Below are 21243 nucleotides of genomic sequence, written 5' to 3' on the forward strand. Positions count from 1 at the left end.
GTTGAAAGAAATACTAATTAAAACCTTCCTTAAAATTACCCAATAAACACTACCTGTTATGACAATGCTGAAAACAATCAAAAATACTTCCTGGATACTATTTATTTGAATGCATAGGATTAAATCCTAGCTCACTAAAACTTAAACTTATCTTTGTAACTGAAAGTTCTGAGTCTAGTGATCACAAGTACAAAAGCATTTGTAGTAGTATGCTTTGAAGTTCAAACCACTGCCTCTACAAAGCACTTGCAGAAATGAAAAAATTAATTAAACACACAAAGAAAACCTAAAATTTAGCTGAATCCTGTTTCAGGCAACACCTTTGCCAGTAATAAGCATACTGTTGTTCTTCAATCACTTGCTTTGCAGCATTTGCTGGGTTTCAAAGATTCAAGACCTCAATAAACATCTGAAATCTTCTGGACTGATAACAGTCTCACTTAATTTGCTTTATAAGAGCTATCGTCTTTCAAATCTGATAATGTCACCCATTTGATTTAGTTTATCTGTCATGTTACATTGCATTAGGCAGCAGATGAAGCCAAACGCAATCAAATTCATTGTGCCATGGCAAGCTGGACAAGAAGTATCTATTACTGTCATTATTCTTGGGTTTTCCTCACTTAGAAGATGGTTAAATCATTTGTTCAGTGGGGTAACTATCAAAATCAAGAGAATACAGAAACTTCCTTTATTTCAAAGCAAGGAATAACTCTGGAATACCTGAACAATCTGAATTTGGCCATGCTTGTCATGAAGAAACCTTGTAAGAAAATGCTTATTTTTGATATTTTGTTTACAGTCTCAGCGAAGTAAATTATCTTGAAACTAAATGATGGTAAAGGAATACACAATTTGTCACCATTTCTCTTTTTTCTGCCCCTTTGTTATGATCCCAGAGTTGTCTGAGCATCTGAAGAGGGAAGTCAGGAAAACAGACATTGCAATTATGCTTGACTTTGGAAATTTTTTTGGCATCTTTTTGGTTTTGATAGGATTTTTTTTGTGGTTTTTTTTTTTTTTTTTTTTGGTTTGTGGGGTTTTTGTTTTGTTGTATTTTGTTCTTTTGGGAGCACGGGTTGTTTGTTTTGGGTTTTTTTTTTTTTTGCCTCAGGGTGACACTAGACAACTCTAGATATAAGGACAAGCAAGACAGCAGAATTTCAGCCCTGAAGTGGAACAGATACTTCTGTTAGGATCAATACAATTTTTCTCATTTTGTGTATTTGATGAACCTTCCTGTCCACTATGAATTTTGTCAAAACAGTAAAATGGGGAAAATAATCCCAACCCTATAGCTAAAGGGACATTTCAACAGTCTGTCTTCATGTATCTAGTCTGGATGCCTTTTAGCCCACCCTATAGTCATTTTAAAAGTACTTTTGAATTCTGTTTCTGAAATTCTCTCAATTTACCAAAATAAGATGTTTTTAACTTAAATTTCCCACAGGTGTTAGCAATGTATTCCAAGAGACATTGGTATGGCCATTTCAATGTCCTCTACTCCAGTCACTAGTTAAGCTCAACCATTTGTATTGTTTAAATCTTTACAAAATGAAAATACTAGCTTGCATAGGAAGCAAATGCTTGTTTGCTTCTTGTTTGTCACACTGTGACTTACCTATTCAGTGTTAAATTTCCTTACTTATGTTTTGCCTGCAATTGTGCATGCTAGAACCAATGAAAAGATATGAAAACTAAGTTAATAAATCAATTCTAGAAGGCAGAGTTTAAAGAAAAACACAAGCTTTACGGGGAAACTGAGATTCAAGGCTGTTCCTACTTTGCTGCTAATGTTTTGCATATTGATTGTGTGTTTCCCTTTGTATGGTGTCCACTCTGCTCTTGTCATAGGATGCGAGCCTTTGGGATGGGAACGGTATTGCTCTGACTTCAGATCTTAAATATGAGAAATGTCCCTAGCCACACTAAACAAACAAGAACATCATTGACACATCTATAAAAGCTATGTTGTTCCAATGTCATCTTTGGATACTCTTACTGTGGTTCATTTATATGTAACATTCAACAAGCTAAACTTTCTAAGAATTTTTATGTCTGTACTTGAAATGTTCAATTATTATGTTCTGTACTGATACGGAATTCACAGCTACAAATGTACAGATTAATTACCTTTTCTTGGATTACTATCTCCCGTTGTTTTCAAGGGAAAAATACACAACAAAATAGGGCTTCGACACCTATTTATTTCTGAATATCAATTTCATCCTAGGTGTACACAGTTCCACAGATTACAACCACCACCTTGAGTATACAAGCTGACTGGCTGGGGGACTTTGTTGCTTCCTGAAGAAGGCAACTGTAGTTCCTCTCAGCAACAGCAGCTACCAGGGTCTCACATAGACTTTATTTTTTCTCTTGAAGATAGAAAATTAACATAAAGCCATTGGTCTTTACAGAACTACTAGCTAAGTAAAGATCATTAGGTGCTAAAACACTATTAGGAGGATCATTATTCCAGTGGGGAAAAAACAGAAAAAAATAAGACATGGGTAGTTAACATGAGACTGCAAATGCTTGGGGGCAGAAGACAATGACAGAACCAGAGAGCATCTTCTGAGTGTTTGAAGTTTTCAGACTTTTCCTTTAGCCACCCCCATTCTTTGCATGATCAGTAGCTCCCACCCAACTGCTGCTATGGTGAAAAAAACACAGAGTTCCTATGTGTTACAATGCAAATGTCATTTCTTTCTGCAGTGACTGAGACTAGCAGACACACAAACCACCTACACACTATGACATATCCTGGTTCCTGGACTAATACACTACCTAAAATGTTTTCTAGACATTCTTTCAATTTGCAAAAGCTGAAACTTTCATAGTCTATATCGATCTAGCAACTTTCTTATGTGGGCTGCAGCTGTGCTCAAAGCAACGTGTCACGCTTTCCTGTGTTCTGAGGGATATCACACAGACACTAAAGAGGCTGTAACATGACTTACACACCTAAGAACTATTGATCTAACAGGAGATACTTCAGGAGGCAAGGCTCATTGCCTGACATACAGCAAATGTAATAAATGGTGAAGGTGAAACCATTAGTGACCATCCCACTTTTCTTAATGAAAGCAAACCATTAGTGACCATCCCACTTTTCTTAATGAGGAGACAACATGGAACTTCAAATCTCTGTTCTGTTTCCTACTTTCCACCATGCCAAGTCTTTGTTTTACTATAAGGTAAACTCTCTGAATAGTTTATCAGTATTCATATGTTTCATGGAACACACTGTTCAAAGACATGGGAGATACCACAGTGATGATCAGATATAACCTGAAGAAAGATGAGAGCAGTCTGTAGCTGAGTAAGAAATGTCGCTTGTTCTGTTTGGTTTTGTTTTGCCTGATACAAATTTTATTTTCTGGGTTTTGGGGTTTTTTTTTTTTTTGTTTTTTGGGGATTTTTTCTGCATCTTACACACTTTCAAAAATATATTTTTACTTCACAGATACAGTGAAAAAAAAGGTGAATAAAAAAGCTTTATATAATAAAAAAAGGTAAATAAAAAAGCTTATAGAATGCTAGATGGGGATGCTGGATTTGGTGACTACTTGGCAACAGGAAAAGCTATACTGCAGTCATTTTACTCTGTCAGTAAAATATAAATTATTTGAAATCTATTAACATACAGGTTGTAGCTGGAAAGGCTTTTTTCATAAAAAGAGATAAAAACAGCCTATATTGTAGCATAAGTATTAGAAAGACCACAGTGTTACTCCACAAAAATCTTGGAATTCCATAAGCATCTTGGCTTAACTCCAGTTGACTAAACATATTTGTACGCCTATACTTTTCTCTACAGTTCAGTGGTGTTTATTCTATTAAAAAAATTTCCCAGGACTAAGCAGCACACTCAATGCTGCTGTGTTTTCAGTGGTGTCTAAGACTCTTGTATGCAAAGCACAGAGAAATCCAAGACCTCTTCAAGTCAACAAGAATCCACAAAGGGCAAGATTTCACCCATAGTAAATAAAACATAACTGAGAACACTTTGAGACAAAAAGAAAAAAAAAATTAAAAAGCAAGCTTACTGATGGAAAAAAAATGTATCAGAATTACAGGACAGTGCTTATTTTTACAGCTAAATAATAAGAACAGGTATTTCAGATACGACTTTATGATATTTTACTGTTCATATTTTATGGGGAAAACAAACTGCAGAAATGTATGCTGTACAAATTTCAAATAAACTAGCTGTAATATTTAATTTTGTTGATTTTTTTTACTAATCCTTTCTTTGTTCTAAGGAGGTCTCAGTCTGAGGTTTCAACACAAGATGGCACTCTATGGAGACTACTGAAAAGAGAAAAACTGATACACAGATTGTCTTTTATTTACCTTATTAAATATATTCTGAGATTATTTTATTCTATATAATTGTCCCACAGGTGTCTAAAACCCATTCAGTCATGCGGTTCTGTTAATGGCCTTAGTATTTGCAAATGAGGAATTTGGGAAGGCGCAGTACAGCAAGATAGACATCAGCTTTACAAATTACACTATGTAAAAGCTGAATAAGATCAAAGAATTATAGAAAGATTGAGGTTGGCAAGAATCCCCATGGGTCATCTAGTCCAACATCCCTGCTCAAGCATGGTCACCCAGAGCCAGCTGCCCTGAACAGACAGCTTTTGAATTTCTCTATGGAAGTGAACTCCACAACTTCTCTGGACAACTTATTCCTATGCACAGTCACCTTCAGAAAAGGTGAAAAAGGTAAAAAGTGTTTCCTGTTGTTCCACTGAAACCTCCTGTGTTTCAGATTGTATCCTCTGTCCCTTATCATGCCACCACGTAAAGGGCCTGGCTCCATCCTTTTTGCACCCTTCCTTCAAATATTTATAGACATTAGTGAGATCCTGCCTGTGCCTTCTTTTTTCCAGGCTCTCAGCCTTCCTCCTGTGTGATGTGCTCCAGCCCCTTTAATCATCTTAGTGACCTTTCACTGGACTTTCTCCAGTAGCACCATCCTTTTCTCGTGCTCAGGAACACAGAACAAGCATAGTGTGGCCTCACCAGGGCTGTGTGCAGGGGCAGGATCACATCTCTCCACACACATAGACAATTCTACTGTTTAATACAGCCTTCCATACCACAAGTGCACATTGCTTTCTCATGTCCAAGCTGGTGTCCTTTTCTGTCCAAGCCAAGCTGCTTTCCAGCTGGCTGGCCCCCAACATACACTGGTGCCTGGGTTTGTTCCTCCCCACCTTCAGGACTTTGCATTTCTCCTTGCTGAACTGCATGATGTTCCTGGCATACCACTGGCTCCAGGCTGTCGAGGTCCCTCTGAATGGCACCCATCACTCTGGAGTACTGCACACTTCTCCCATTTTTTCCATCATGTGCAAACTGTCTGAGGATACACTCTGCACCATCGTCTTGGTGATTAATGAAGGTATTAAACAGGACTGGACCCACTACTGACCCCTGGGGTACACCACTGAGTTGCTCACCTCTTAAGTAGACTTTACCCAACTGAACACCACACTTGAGGCCCAGACATACAGCCAGTTTTCAGACTACCTCACCATCTCCTCAATCAGCCCACCCATCAACAACTTGTCTAAAAGGATCTCATGGCAGACATTGTCAAAAGCCTTACTCACATTCAGGCAGACAGTATCCACTGCTCTCCCCTCATCTACCAGACCAGTCGCTTCCTCAAAGAAGTTTAATCGAGTCAGTCAAATATGAATTCCCAGTAGTGAAAACCATGCTGATTCTTTGTGAAGACTTTTTGTCCTTAATGTTCCTGAAGATGGTTTTGAGGCTTAGCTGCTTCATCACTTCCTACAGATCAAGGTGAGGGTGACCAGGGTGGAGTTTTCTGGATCCTCTCCTTCTTGCCCTTCTTTAAAAGAGGACTGACATTTTCTTTACTCCAGTCTTCAAATATGATATCACATTTTTATTACACTTCTTTTAATCAGATCCTTAAATATAATAACCACTTTTGTTAATGACTCATGATCTTATTATATTAAATGTTTGTAATAAAAGTACATGCTGAATTCCTAAAACTACTTATTTCTCTACTGTTACAGCAGCAGAACTGTTGCATTATTAAAATGCAACTTAGTCCTTTCCTAGAATATTCTAGTAGTAATAAAAGGAAGACTTTCATAAAGCATTAAGAGAAGTAAATAGCCATCTAACATTGAACCAAATAATCCTTAGGTTTCTTTATTACATTCTTAAATCTGCTTTGGAAAATACATGTTTTAGCTAGATGAACCGAAGCAGATGGTTGAAAAGGACCATTAGAAGTCAGTCAGTACTTTTATTCTCTCATACACCACTAACTTTATCTGAACTTTATCCAAAATTTTAGATAAAGCTAAAGTAGGTTTTTCCTAAAGCTTTATCGAGCATTGTAAGAGGCTGCTCAGAGTGGCTGTGCAGTCTCCATCCTTGGAGATCTTCAAAAGCCAGTGCAAAGCAGTGGATGAAACAAATTCCATTTTCAGGAATTTTTCACTAGAGACATGCCCCATGCAAGAATCTATCAGTACTTCAGAATGGGTTTTGTGGAAGTCATTCAACTTTCCTAAGTTAGTTTCTAATATCTAATCTAATATTGTAGTTTGAAAGAAATCAGGATAATTTATGTAACCATTTAAACAATACAGATGTGAATGAACTACCAACTGTTTGAAAATGTTAGGGGAAAAAAAGCATTTCACAATGTTATTGAAACAATCCAAATCTAGCCATTAATTACAAACAAATAATTTTCCATTCTCACTCATCTAAACAACTTCTCTGTTGAAAACAAATTCAAAGATGGGAACATGAGGCAAATAATTCAAATGACCAGACCCTTACTTTTTTCAGTAGATTTGCCATGTCTGCCTTCTGTGTGTCTCCTCCATAAAACCTGTGTTTGACCTTTCACTTTCCCCTCTTTCAAAAAAGAGAAAGGAGCTACTTCAGAAGATGGCAGTGCTCCTGAGAGCTCTGTAGCAGAGGTTGCCTTGCAGGAAGATGCACTGTGGCTCTTCACATGAGTTAAGAGAGCTGTTTGGATGTAGAGACTTGCAGTCCCAACACTTGCTAATGATTTCAAAGCTGTTTCTTAATCTTTTTGTGAAAAGTGAAATATGCAGGATTCCAACCATCATTAGAAATGACTGCATGAAATAGCATTGGTCCATGTTATATAATAGCTTAAATAATATTTTTTTATTCTTAGGATCCTTGTATTCACTGTATTTTTCCTCTGCTTTGCAGAACAACTGCAAATCATTCCATGCAGTGTTTTCAAATAATTTTCTGATTTTGGTGGTACTCTATATAAGTGTGTCTCTCTAAACATCTATTTTGGCTTTTATAACTTCTGGTGTACTGCACATAATCCTTAGATTTCACTGTGCTTTTGAAATAAATACAAAAGAAACATGCTATTATGAGAACTTTCATTCATGCCCATCTTATCTGGGGAAGGTATGAATACTTACAGGAAAACATTGCCTACTTTACTACTGTGGGATTTTTTTAAGTGGATGGAATGAAACAGTGGACCATGGGCCTTTATAAAGAAGAGTGTTACAACTTCATTATGTGTTATAAGACTTTTATCCTTAGATAAAATACTCCTTCTTCCACTCAAGAGAACCTTTGTTCTTCCCCTTCTCAGTAATACAGGTGCAGTTCCTCATGAGGGCATTAGGTTTGGGCATGTTCTAAGGCCACCCCATCTGCCAAATCTGTTTTGTTTTACACATACACAAACTTCTGGAGTACGCAGAGGAACTGAGTATTTAACTCTGGTCTTCTGTATTTCAAGGAATTTTGGAGCTCAAAAGAAAACTGATTATTCTCAATGATACTCACTTTGCTCTGTAACGAAATTCCTAAGAGAAATATAAGAGCTTCTTACTTACTCATCTTCAGGAAGCCAATAAAGCAGCCCCTTAATTTATCCTCAATAAAGGACTAAGAAGGCCTAACAACACTCAAAGATTTCAATGTACAACGGGGATCCCTGAACCAGTAGGGAACATTTGCATGATCAGATAATTATGGAGGGCTCTGGAGCAAGACAGATGTCCACTGTAAAATCATCAAGTCAAACATATGCAATTGTCTCATGCAGCTGTTCTGCAACAAAATCGCTCATACAGTGATATGTCTGCCATGTGGATCTAATGCCTAAATAAAGCCATACAAAATGAGACATCTTGTTGTCATCAAGTGGTTGTTACCTTATGGGAAAAAAGATGTCAGGATTTTTAAAAAGTAACTTAAATTGAAATAGATATTAAAGCCAGACTACTCCCCCAGAAAAATTTATTTAGGAAAATTAAACATAATACTGAGAAGAAAGCTTGCTGAGAGAGACTGATTGAAAGATACTTTATAACTAAGATAAAATGATAGTCTGCAGAAAGAAAAAAAAATATCTCTCAGTTTCAGATGGTTTCTTCAGCTATTGTGAGGATGAGACATCTGAATTTCCCAAGTCAGTAATAACTAGCACAAAAAACTATGTACAGCATAGGAGTTTGTAAGTAGGTATAGCACTTCACAGTATTAAAAACTGTAATTGTTGTGTGATGGCAATCGTTCAATGTTTTTAACTGCATTTAAGACAATTAACAAACTATACTATAGTTCAGGAAAGGCACCAGGCTGACATATGGTAGGAACAGAGAATCAGATTTCTCAGTGGCTTCTTTATAACTACATAAAACTCCATAAAAGATCAGAAAATCAAACCTATATACATATTAAAGTAACTTTTCAAGCAGTAACTTTATTATGCTTTTATAATTTAATGGGTCTTCTTTGCTGTTGAAAAAAAAGGTCCAAAACTTAGAAGGGGAACTCACCATTAAGAGTACCCACACCTAGACACGAACCTGTGGATCTGTGTGGAGGAACTAAACTTTAAAGGGAGAAACTGGTGAATGACCCAGGATTATATAGCCTGTCTCACCTCTTGTGACACAACCTGCTGCAGAGAGAGCCTGTCATGTAATGCCTTTGGGATGCAGGCATCTGTAGAAAATGAGATCTGGATACTCTTGCTAAGCACACCATGGCAAGGCACACTCCATTACAAAACCTGGTGAGGTTACAGTGGTATCCAAAGAGAGAACTCTTTACAAAGGCCAGGGACCCTCAATAAGGCTACACTGCATGCAGCCATGCCTTAAATGAAAGCTTGCTGCATTCTTGTAACAAAAGTACTCAATTTCTGAGATCTGCTCCTGCAGCAATACTAAAGAGCAAATGCTCTTTCTGCTCACATACATTATATATATACACATGTATATGTATGCATGTATGTGTTATGTGTGTGTTCAGCTGAAGCATGTATATAAACCCCACAAACTGACTACCTTCAAGCTGCCCCTGGCCAGAGCTCTCAGTAGAATGAAGCATAAATTTCCTTAACACACTCCAAGGCAAGCTAATGCTCAATTCACACTGAGATCCTTCCTCACCTTCTACAGAAGTGCAAACTCATTAATGGCTCTATATTGCTTATTGAGTCATTCAAGCATGCACAGAGTATGCTAGATTTCTTCCTGGCATCTAATTTTTCCTAGGTTATATAATGACATGCTTCTGTTTTTACCAAGCTTGTCAGGTTATGCTACTTCAAAGGCACTGATGAATATATGTTCAGGAGCAAATATGGTTGCAGCTTCTTCTGTTGTGAAATGCTGACAAACTCTTAAACAGATAGCTATAAAATTATCCTTCTTTAAATGGAAGACACAAAAGAGTAATTCTGAGAGATTTTAATCTTTATGGTGTGAAAGAAGGAATTTAGATTTTTTTTCATTTAGAGCAGATAACTTTACATTCTGGTTCTTTTTAATAGAATAAATCCTACTGTTTGCTTTGACTTACAGATAATAGATAAACTCCAATGACTTAAATAATTATGTTTTTCAAAACAAGGTCAGATTTTTTTAATCACTCTTCAAACATTACCGATTTTGTCTTATCTCTTTCTGTCACGGGTAATATACATAGGAGTGCATTCAAAGACAAGCAGTGAGGAACTGATGCCTTTTTACAGGCTTCTAATCAGTTTTGGCTACTGATAAACCTGTCAGAAAACCTTGCTTTTAAAAGAGAGATACAAGCTAGAAGAAGCAAAAATAATTCTGATTGGATATCCAAAACTATAGGGGCTTAACCATGACATAAACAGTGTTAACTGGATATGTACATGCTTTTTCAAATCCTACAAGCAGCCCATTTATACACCCTGCATGCAGTCAGAATGCCTGACCCTGGTGCCAGTCAGTGTCAAGGGGAGTGACACTGAGGTGACTTCTGCTACCAGGTAGAGCAATAGTCCTCCTGAATTCAGCTCCTTGGAACTATCACAGATAAAGATCTGCTTCAGCTTATGTGTAGCTGCTGGCCACACTGTGGAGAAATTGTCTGCTATCAATCAGACCATTCATTCAGTGGAGTTAGTTTTCCATGGCTTAAAAATGTGGATGAACGGTAGGTGAAACAAGAGGATTCTAAACTGCAAGACCAGTCCTAAAGCTAAGAATTGTATTCTGTTAAAATACTCTTCCACAAAGATGCATTGATCCAGGCAGTGTGTCTCTCATGACTGATCTTACTCTTTTCCACTGTTTCACCAACAGCATGAGAGAGGCTACAATGATCAGCGGGCAAAATCTGTTCCCTGTCAAACAGGAATGAAAGGAGGAGTTGCCTAACTGGTCAGACTTTGGGCATACCGAGCCACAACGGTGTTCCTAGACTGGGTCACTGCTAGATCAGGCACTTCACAGAAGATCACTTTCTACTGCCTTTTTTATCACATTTGAGAATGGCTCATTACATCAGCCTGTGAGCAAAACAAGGTCAGAAGAATTTCAGAGTACTGGCATTAACACCAGTGTATGTAAATACCATGGTCATGGCTTGATAAAAGCTCAGGGATGAGGTGCCCTAAACTTTCAGAAGAATGCCAGAGCACTGGGAAAACACTCTAATGCACTTCTCTGTGTTATCTGGCTGTGACTACTGCAGCACAATACTGTTCAGTGAAAACATGCCCTTTTACATTTCTGTGGTATGATACAAGCCTAATTTCTCTCTCCCTTCCCTGTAAGACTTCTTTTGTTTCCAAATTTACCGCAAAACCTAGTTAATATGCTCCCTATTTTTGCATCTCAAAAGAGTATTAGGATGAAACCCATCTGAAATAATTTAACAGTTTTGCAACAGGTTTGTATGATCCACAGCTATTCAAGGCACTATAAAATGCATTGTTTTACTAGCACACTACTTACCCTCAGCATAGGGCCATTTTGGAACACATGAGGTTCATCACAAACAACACAGTATTCATTCAATACTGGTATCCGCTGCTCAGCAAATTCAATACTCTGGGAACAATGAAAATGAGAATAACAGCATCTGCTTAAAAATAATTAACAGTCAGCTCATGCTCCACAGTGTTTCATATGTGAATTGGATATGACATCCTACCTGCACAAGAAAGCCACGGTCTCGCACCGGAATGCATTTTGCACCATAATTTTGCTGCAACGGAAAAGTTGAGGCAACTTCAGTGTTGGCAGACTATTTATAAGGAAATGGTAAAGCATTTGTAAGTTTTTGCATTTAAATATGCAAACAATTTGCATCTAAAGAGATCTCTAATTTGCGTGAACCAAGCATTACAAATAATCAATCCTTTTACTGTTTACTGATATGGGGTAGATTTTTAGTATTTCTTTCTAGCTCTTAAATATGATGGAGATCTGTATCTCAGCTGTCAAGAAACTTTAATCTCAAATGAAAACACCAGTGCCTTCACTCCATCCTAATAAACTGATGTTTGGTAACTTCCATTGTGTTTTCACTGCATATTGCCTATCCAAATACAGGCTGTATGTTAAGGCTTGAAAGACTACTGTAACTCTCAGTAATGCTGAAAACCTTTTTATTTTACAGGCACTAAGGTCTCACTTCTGGAACACTGGACTAACATATCTTTATGCTCAGATACTACTCAAATTCTTTTTCTTTCAGCACACAACAACATAAATTAGAAGTAACTTCTGCTAACAAGAGTCAGTAAGGTGCAGACTTCCCTCCAGATTGACATCTATTTCAATCAAACATTGTTTTGAATAGAGTTAAATCAGCTCCATTTACAGTGTTTTGGCAGATTTCTTTTTTTTAAATAGGGTTATTTCCTTTCATGTGCCTGCATATAAAATATGAAATAGACTCTTGATGCTCTTCCACTAACATCAAACTACATCTGACCATGTACGTGATGATCTTCCCTCCAAGTAAGTGCATTGTAGCAATAAATTATGGGTAGTTTTTATAGGCTGCCAAACAGGGCTTGCCTTTTTTCCTTATCAGCTGATAACATCAGTAATGAAACCGAGTCAGCTCTTCATTATCTTAAAAAAACAGAGGAACTTTTCCTATTAATGTCAGGAGAGAAAAGTCTTGCTATGTTAATAGATCCTCTGCTAAATCAGAAAAAAAATGCATCTCTAAACTGCAACAAGAATAAAGTCTGATGGCTCATCTTAAATTAATTTTGCTGTGCACATCACATAATTCAACAACACAGCATACATATAAATGATCTTATGATAGTGTATTCCTGCCTTTAGATCTGAAGAGTATAGCTTAAAGCTTACTAAACTAAATTACCATTAAACATAGTGCACTCAATGTAATTTCATTCTTTTGAATGCACTGTTTTAAACGTATGACATCTGAAGGGAGAATCAGCTTCCAAGGTACCACCAGGCAAGGGGAGTAGAGAGAACTATTTTCTAAACACTTCTCCCCAGATCACACACCAAAAACAGGCTGTTGCCTTGAAAGACTGCAGACAAACCCACTCTTCCTTCTGAAGTAAAAAGCCATCTTTAAAGAGGTATAGGCAGAAGAATCGATTTCGAAAGCTCTTTCTTAAATGCAAGAGTATATGCTGCCCTTTGTTTTCCCGATTGATCATGTCTCTGAGGAAAGTAAAGAGGGCTAGCATGGGCCCAGTTCTTTGTGTGGCCTCTGATGTCCCTCAGCACATTTGAAGGTTTAAGTTTAACCCTTCACAAATCACAAATGTGCAAGAGGTGAAAGGAATCATGACTGAACTTGTTCCAGTATGATGGTGATGAAGATAATGATTATGATGATGATGGCAGATGCAAAGATTAGAAGGAGAGAGGACGTGGCATTTAAACCATCTAATAGACAGTTGTTTCCCCCACGAAGCAAGCAGGGAAATGAGAAAAGTCCTCTGCAACCAACCTAATTTTGCAGCACAGAAGTGCACACTGTCCCTTCTTCCTGCAGGAAGTACACAGGGAAGAAGTGGGTGACTGAATTTTTCCCATGACCAGCAGCTGTACACTGAGCTGAATTTCAACATGTCACATAAAATCTCTGTCCCATATGTATAAAAGCATATGTAAAAAGATGACTCAGCAAAATTGTATTAGAAAGAGTGTAAAAAGAGTTGTATAAAATCAGCAAATTCTGATTTTCTAACTTAAGTATATGTGTATGCACAGCTGTTTGACTCCTCCTTAAAAAGCTGACTTCATTGCTCTTGTCTTCTAGTATATCTAATATAGTTACTGTCATATATCCTAAGTATTATTGCCTTCGCACAAAAAGCATAATAGCACATTTGGAAAATAATAACAGGAAAATTAGCAGAATACAAAAAAAAAATATTACTCACAGCAGCTTGTGAAGGTGATGATGAGGATGGTGTTAAGATACCAATAAGCCCTGAGGTAAGAGAGAGCCTCCTGCTCTCTGCCATGGTGGACTCCTTGAAAGGTTCCATTTTGGATGATTTAGGGGCATTGGAGTAAGTCTTGCTGAGCAACTTGTGATTCTTCAATCCATCTACTTCTTCCATTCTAAGGTTACTGGAGTAGGATCTGCTTAAAAGTTTGTGGGGCTTCAAGGTGCTGTTGTGCTCACATCGAGGATCCCCAGAGCACGACCTATTTAACACCTTATGGGACTTTAAAGTGATGCACTCCTCCTGCTTGACAGCTGCAGAGCAAGCACGACTCAGCAGTTTGTGCGATCTAAGAGCCCTAGGGTCACTCGATAACGAGCGGCCAAAGGTTCTGTGAGATTTTGTGGCACACACGTCCTCCGCCTTCACTGTGCTAGAGCAAGTCCTTCTCAATAGTTTGTGAGTCTTGGAGATGCCATCCTGTTCTGGTTTCAGTTTTGATTTATTCTTACCACAGCCAGGTGGAGGATAACTTGGCGACCTTAGATTAAAGAACATGGCAAAGTTGAAGAATAATCAAAATCCTGGGCAAATCAAGCAAGATCACACAGATGTAAAAACTTCTAAGTGCCACCCATGTTTATGTTTTTCACTAGTAATAAATGCAACCCAAACTTTTAATAAACAATTGTATATAAAACATCTTCCAATACCAAAACAAGCAACTTACTCCTATTTGCACACAAGTCATCAATCAAAAAGACAGTCAACTACTTAAGTAGAAGTTAGAGCTGTGACCTTACAGCTTTTTGTAAGGTCTTCTATGTCTCAAAACAAACCAATTATTCAGGAAATTATCTTTGAAATGAAATCCACCTCTTATAACACATTCTCCTTATCAAAATTTATATTTTCTATGTAATGATCACAACATGATCCCATACAAGCTATTGTATGCTGGACACAGCATAAGAAATTCTATGTTCGATCCAATGGAAGATACAATGAGCAGTGAAGCTTGGAGATGTTAAATTTAATTCAGATGAAAAGAGTATTATTTTAAAACCATCATAATAACCCAGGCACTTTGTGAAAGACAAATTTATACCCTTCTTTCTGGTTATAGACAAATTCTAACTCTCTACTACCAGAAATGAAAATGTGAGAGACCTAACTTACGAATGCAGGAAGTAAAGAACAAAAGGTTTTTATGAAACAACATTCACACAAACTGTCATATTTCTGTAAAGTTCACATTTGCCTGTCCTTGCAAAGAACATGTAACAGGTATGCTGAATAATTTTTCTATGTTTTATAAGCAACACCAATCTTTGGAGTGTTTTTTTTTGGGGGGGGGTAGGTTTGTTTTGGTTTGGTTTTTTTTTTTGGGTTTTTTTTTTTTTTGTTTGGTTTTTTTTGGTTTTTTTTTTTTTTTTCATCAAGTAGAGAAGTTAAAACCCAAAGGGAGAGGTGGGCAGGTTTCTCCACCCTGTTAGCAAGTGTTGACAGTGGAGGAGGCACGTGGAGGCTGCTGATTCACTGTAAGCAGCTGGCTCACTCTCACTCTCCTGCAGATGGGAGGTAGGACTGGTGCCCCGAGGACAGAGAGGGTCCTTGCATTTGGGCTGAGCCATCTCTGGACTTAAGCTCCCAAACCAAGAGGAAAAAGAATGGGCTGGTTTTGTATGCCCTTTCTGAATAGAAACAAGCCCCATGCTACAACCTGTGCTTGGCAGTCGTGTGTTGCATGGTAGGGAATGGGGAAGACTTCTACTTAAAACACCATCTTTCCTCCTCTACAATCTTTTTTCATCTTTGACATTCCCTCCTTTTGACATTCCCACCAATCTGAGTGATTGCTGTATTCTCTTTTTCATACTCTGAATTTAGAATGGTAAAATTAATCAAAAAGAAGGAATATTCAAAGAAGCATTCAATTCAAATTCAGTAACTGAATTGAAGGGGTGATCTGTCAACCCTCCATAATCAGGAAAACACACTAGAGTAAATAGTCACCACCCTGAAAGAGGTAAAATCAGAGCCTGATTCTACATACAATTATGAGTATGAGCAACTGGCAGAAATCGTATTAAATTCAAATTAATTAAAACTATTCATAAACTCTTTCTTATGCTTTCTAATGACTTTTCTCTTTGAAATTCTGTGCCTGCATTTCAGAAGTGGAAAACATTAATGTAGTCAAATACTGGAGAGGGGAGGGTGCTCAGCATCATTAAAAGTCATTCATTCAATTATGACCATTCCAGTTTTAAAAAACTAAGTATACAAACTGCTCTATAAAGAAGAGCTGGAAAAACACAGTTTTTTAAAAATATACACAACATATGTTATACATATGTATTACTTGTATTTTCATTCTTGCTATTCAAGTAAAGATAAAATAAAAATACAAACACAAGTTAAAATAAAATTAATTATTTCCAGTTCTAGTTGTAACAAGGCTGTTTCAGAGAGCAGGGCACTGAAATGCTCTGGCTTCCAATAATCTTAGAAGCTGCAATAGTACCTAGTTCACTCCTGATGTCATGCAATGCAAGGAAAAGAAACCCATGAAGTAAGATATAAATAGAGAACTTCTCTGTGGAGAAAAGTCAAGATTTCACCTTGTGAAGTCTGCTGTGGATTTTGGACAGTTTATGGTGATAACAGCTCATTTTCCTTGCTGCAATTACCTGCGCAATGTAGAAAAGATATGCAGAGGGGATTTCACCTTTTTGTCAGACACCTTCTTATTGTGCATACAGTTCGATTTTTCTTTACTGTTCTTCCACTGTTGTGTAACAAATGTCTGCATGATTCTGCAAATTAAGGTAGAAGAGAAAGGTTTTCTTATCCCAGCCAGGACATAGTCATTTTAATACTATGGTCTCAGCAGTCATCATGCAGGTGGCAATGCAGTGTTCTCGCTCTGCAGCTGAAGTTTTCTGTCATGTACGTGGATTAGTGATTGGGTGCCCCAGCTCCGCAAAAACACTTTTTTTTTCCACATAGAACTAATTTAATATGGGATTCTTAATGAGAATACAGTTTGTGTAAAGAACCACTGCAAAACTTATGCAGATTATACCTCTCATGGGGATCTAGAGACAAACTGAGTCAAGGGCATCAAATCCAGCTACAGGGGTCTACCTCTCACATGACCACAGGCTACTGCATCTGCATGGCTAAGCAGAACCTTGTACTCTGACTGTAATCTGGTAGTGGGTATCTTAATAGTGATAAAAGTCAAAGCTGAATTTGGTGTGAAAAAGAAATATGCCATTCCCACAGCCATGATGGACCACTGAGCTCACAGATATTTTTACTCCTGCTCAGTTGTGAACTCTGCACCTATGTTCTTGAAAATGTCATATGGGAACCTTTAGTAATTACCTGGTGCAAAAAAATCACAGACAGGGTAAATAGCAAAACATTTAAAAAGACAATTAATTTTGAGCATTTCTTTCTTTTATTTTCCTTCAAAGTTATGTACCATAGAGATTTTAACAACTTGTTTCATTTGTAAGATTATGAAAATGTTGCACTGAATTTCTTAAAACACTAAACAGGATTTTATTTTCCTCAGGGGTTTCTTAATGTTGTAATGGTGAGATACTAAAGCCTATATACTTAAAAATTTATTACATGTATAAAAACATATGTAAAGAGGTGACTCAGCAAAATTGTATTAAAAAGAGTTGTACTATGACCACATGAAACTGCCAATTTTTTTTGATTATCCGTCCATCTTGTCCTCAAAACATGGATGGCATAATTTCTGTTGTATATCCTAAAGGCAACCATGAAAGCATAGCCCCCTCACGGTATGCATGAAGCTCAAAAAGACTCCTGTTTCAGAGGCTTCATCATCTAAGCAGAAAGAAGAAATTGAAAATTCCTAGATATGGTCTTTATACCTTTTATAGCTTACTTCCTAAAAGGCACCAAAGTGACAGAAAACCCTGGCAAGTAACAAAAATCAGGTTCTCATCAACAGCTGTCAACCCCAAACGTAAAATAGCAAATACTGACTTTTATTTAAAGATAAACAACTTCAAGATACTTTGATCCAACAACAAACCTGACAACATGAATTTTATTCTACTTGACATGGTCTGGAAACTAAAAGAGTGCAATATTTGCCTAATAAAATGGGTTTGTACTTTAATAGACTTACTTTTTCAGTTGATGTCCCAGCCCAAATCTTTCCTTAGTGGAGATCTGAAATACATCCACAGTTGGCACTAGGGAAAAAGGATATTTTATTGATATATGAACTTACAGTAGTAATGACAAACTCATGACCACATAAGTCTTATTTAAGGACCCTCTTCCCTGTGGGGCTTGACTACAGACAATTAAATTGAAGCAATGGCAAGAGTGGACATGTCATCTAAGCATATTAAGAAAGGAGTGGTCCTTTTTGGAACATCAGCCAATATAATTTACAATTTTACACATGGATTTCTCCCAAATTTATCTCTTCCCATGCATTTTATTTACAAAAATGTATCTTTTTTTTACATATACACTATGCAAGTAGCAAGCAGCATCAGATTAAATGTATCTGGACTGGCAGTTTATCTCACCTAACATTTTAAACTTTTTTCCCAAGTAAGTAGTCTATACATAGTAGAGTTCTTGTTGCTATGAAGAAAGTCCAGACTTAAACTGAATTCATTTGTATCTGGATTTTGTTTCTGAGGGTGTTTTAATGCAAGATCAAAAACCATCATCTAAGTGCCTGATATGTGCATTCCAGCGACCAGGTATTACCCTGAAATTTCCTCAAGGCCTGTCCTAATACTGGTATTCATTTCAGAAATTGTAAATGTAAAGGGTAAAGGATGGAAATTAGCTAGTGGCATTACTAAAATCCATTTGCTAGATAGAAGTGGCAGATGGAAGCCAGTACTTGTTGAGAGAGCCACAGGGCCTCAAGGCAGGACAACAACCAATGCATATTAAAAGCACAAACAGACTGCATGCTTTGTATTGCATAAGACGACAATGACCAAAGTAAAATCAAGAAGAAATTAAAACAAAAAATCTGGGGTTCAAATTTTATTAGAAATGGAAAATCAGTATTTTGATGTTATTCTGATCACTCAGTCGAATTTTATGCAGAATATCCAAGTTTGTACTTTAATTTTGCTATAACAGATTAAATTTGATAATAAAATACAATATATATGAGTTTGCCATGCAATTTAACTTAGTTCAAAGGTCAGTAGTTACCTTTCCTCTAATGTTATTATTCAAATAACATGAAACATAAACTCATCTTTTAAATATAAACTGATGATTTTTTTTTCAAAAGGGATGAATGATTTCATTAAGTATAGCAATATCTTTGGATTGTCAAATTTCAGACACACTGCAGGGGTCTGGTGGGATGGGGAATACATTAAATACCATCATACCTACAATCAGCAATCTTAAAACCTGACATCTAGACCAAAATTTTTGTTTAGACTCTGCATTCAGATGAGACATACTAATACCTCCACTGGCTGATTCATCCTCTCTAAGACAGATTTCTAAGGCATGAGGGACTAACTGCCCACACAGACTCTACTGAGACAAGCTATTAACTAGAAGAACTATCTAAAATCAGTATATTACACAGCTACAGGGTGGTACTCATATCCCCCACTGTGCTTTGCAATGTACTGTGTTCCTGTTTCTCAATCCAAATGTAGTATAGGAGAAAAGCATACAACATAAAATTCTGGCTCTGTATTCTCAAGTAAACAGAAGAGGAATTCAGAAAATTAATACAATAAATGGTGGATCTCACTGTGCTTTGCTAGTAAGTAAAAAGACATGGCTGCAAAAGCAGCTGAGCTCATAAAAGCAATGTCAGCAAAGTTCTTGCCTGTGGCCCTGCTCCTGCCTTTCTCAGAACTCCGGCACTCCCACAGGCAGTCAGCTGCAGCACTGGGAACTATGTTTGCCACCTTAACCTTGTCAGTGATGCGGAATACATATTCTTGTTACTTCTCATTTCTCACTGCATGCTGCTCTGCACACTTCACGTTCTCATATTTGCTGCACTTCTTTATTTTTTAAATTACATTTTGATAGGAATGTTCTGAATACTAACACTGCTTCCTGCTATCACAAATGCATACTTTAAGATTTGTATATTAACAAAAACAATTGAAGTAATAAACCACAGACAAAAAGACCAAAGTCAAGGGGAAAAAAGTATTGGTATTATGAAATGCTTATTTGAATGAACAGAATAGAGCTTATAGTTAGAATTGTCGGACAATATATCCTATAGTAATAGCTCATTGGGACAGATTTTGCTGAACAGGACTGGAAATATCTATTCCTTTTCCAGAAGAAGAGTTCTCCCACAGATAAAAGCATGAACTGACAGCCTGTACTGCAAGTCTCCAAGGCTGAGCAAGTTATTATCCAAACTGAGTCTGACTTCGACTAAAAATATATCTGAAGTTGACTCTCGCATATGAATGCTTCCAAATCTTCAAAATCAGTTGATTCTTCATGAGCTTGACCATTTTTCTCTCATGAGGAAAGTTTACTCACTTAAAAATTCTTTCAAATATAAAGATTTCCAGAATTCACATACTCGTGTAGAAACCAGAAGCTGAAAGGGGAATTACCATGACCTGACTCTGTAAAGCTGCACGAAGAAGGGCATGTTAACATGCTGCACAAGTCTGTGCATGTCTTCATTATCAGTCATATCCCATCTGTGCAGATGATGTTTGATTTCAAAAATGAGGGAATCACATATTAGAAACTCTCAATCTTTATTCCTTAACCCTGGTTCCCAGGAGAAGCAGTTGCATCTCAAAGGATATCAGGAAAATAAGTTCCCAAAATCAACCTATGCAAGTTTAAATTAGATGCCTGTGTCACTAAGAAGGGCCCAGCCAAGCAAATACATGTAAGCCAAATTTCAAATCTATAGGACTTCTCTCAGCAGTAGAACTGAGCACATGCAGGGTCAAAGATTTGGTAGTGAGTAAGTGTCTAACCCAGTGTCTAACCCATGGCTCAGACTGGATACCACAAAAGGCACAAGAAGCATACAAAATTGACCAACCTGGACCATTTAGGTACTGTGTAAGTGAACAGTGCAGTCGCACTATTATAGGCTCTGTGCGAATTACATCCCAAGCCACAGCAATCTCCTCCTAGTTTAAGACAAAAAAAAAAAAAAAAACAACAGACATCATTAGCTATCATGAGGAACTACTGCTTTTTGTCAGTCTACCTTAAGGTTGCTATAAACACCATCCAACCATTTACCCAGTTGTTTAGTATCTACTCCAACATCATCAGTCTCAGGACAAATTATGGCACGTCAAGACCCCCTGAAGATCAGTGTCAGACTATTTCCAGTTCTTGAGTGAGCTTATTTAAACCAAGCAGAGGTTTATACACAACACTGCATGTACAGTACAGGCATACACATTCCCATCTAGCAACAGGTACTGCTTCAAAGCTGAGAAGCAAAGGAACAAAAAAGA

At 37.2% G+C, this 21243-nt stretch overlaps 1 protein-coding gene across 2 annotated transcripts in view; it reads right to left on the reverse strand.

The window, feature by feature from the left end:
• Nucleotides 1-21243, reverse strand: part of PARP8 (poly(ADP-ribose) polymerase family member 8) — a 118288-nt gene that overhangs the window by 21812 nt on the left and 75233 nt on the right. For both annotated transcript variants that reach the window (XM_053931791.1, XM_053931790.1), the window contains exons 9-14: nucleotides 20817-20907; nucleotides 17913-17979; nucleotides 16429-16554; nucleotides 13727-14276; nucleotides 11497-11550; nucleotides 11298-11393 (exon numbers count right to left, since the gene is read on the reverse strand). In XM_053931791.1, coding sequence (XP_053787766.1) covers nucleotides 11298-11393; nucleotides 11497-11550; nucleotides 13727-14276; nucleotides 16429-16554; nucleotides 17913-17979; nucleotides 20817-20907 — 984 coding nt within the window. The remainder of the gene's footprint in view (nucleotides 1-11297; nucleotides 11394-11496; nucleotides 11551-13726; nucleotides 14277-16428; nucleotides 16555-17912; nucleotides 17980-20816; nucleotides 20908-21243) is intronic.

This window comes from Vidua chalybeata, chromosome Z (assembly GCF_026979565.1).
Source record: "Vidua chalybeata isolate OUT-0048 chromosome Z, bVidCha1 merged haplotype, whole genome shotgun sequence".
NCBI classification, from domain to species: Eukaryota; Metazoa; Chordata; class Aves; order Passeriformes; family Viduidae; genus Vidua; species Vidua chalybeata.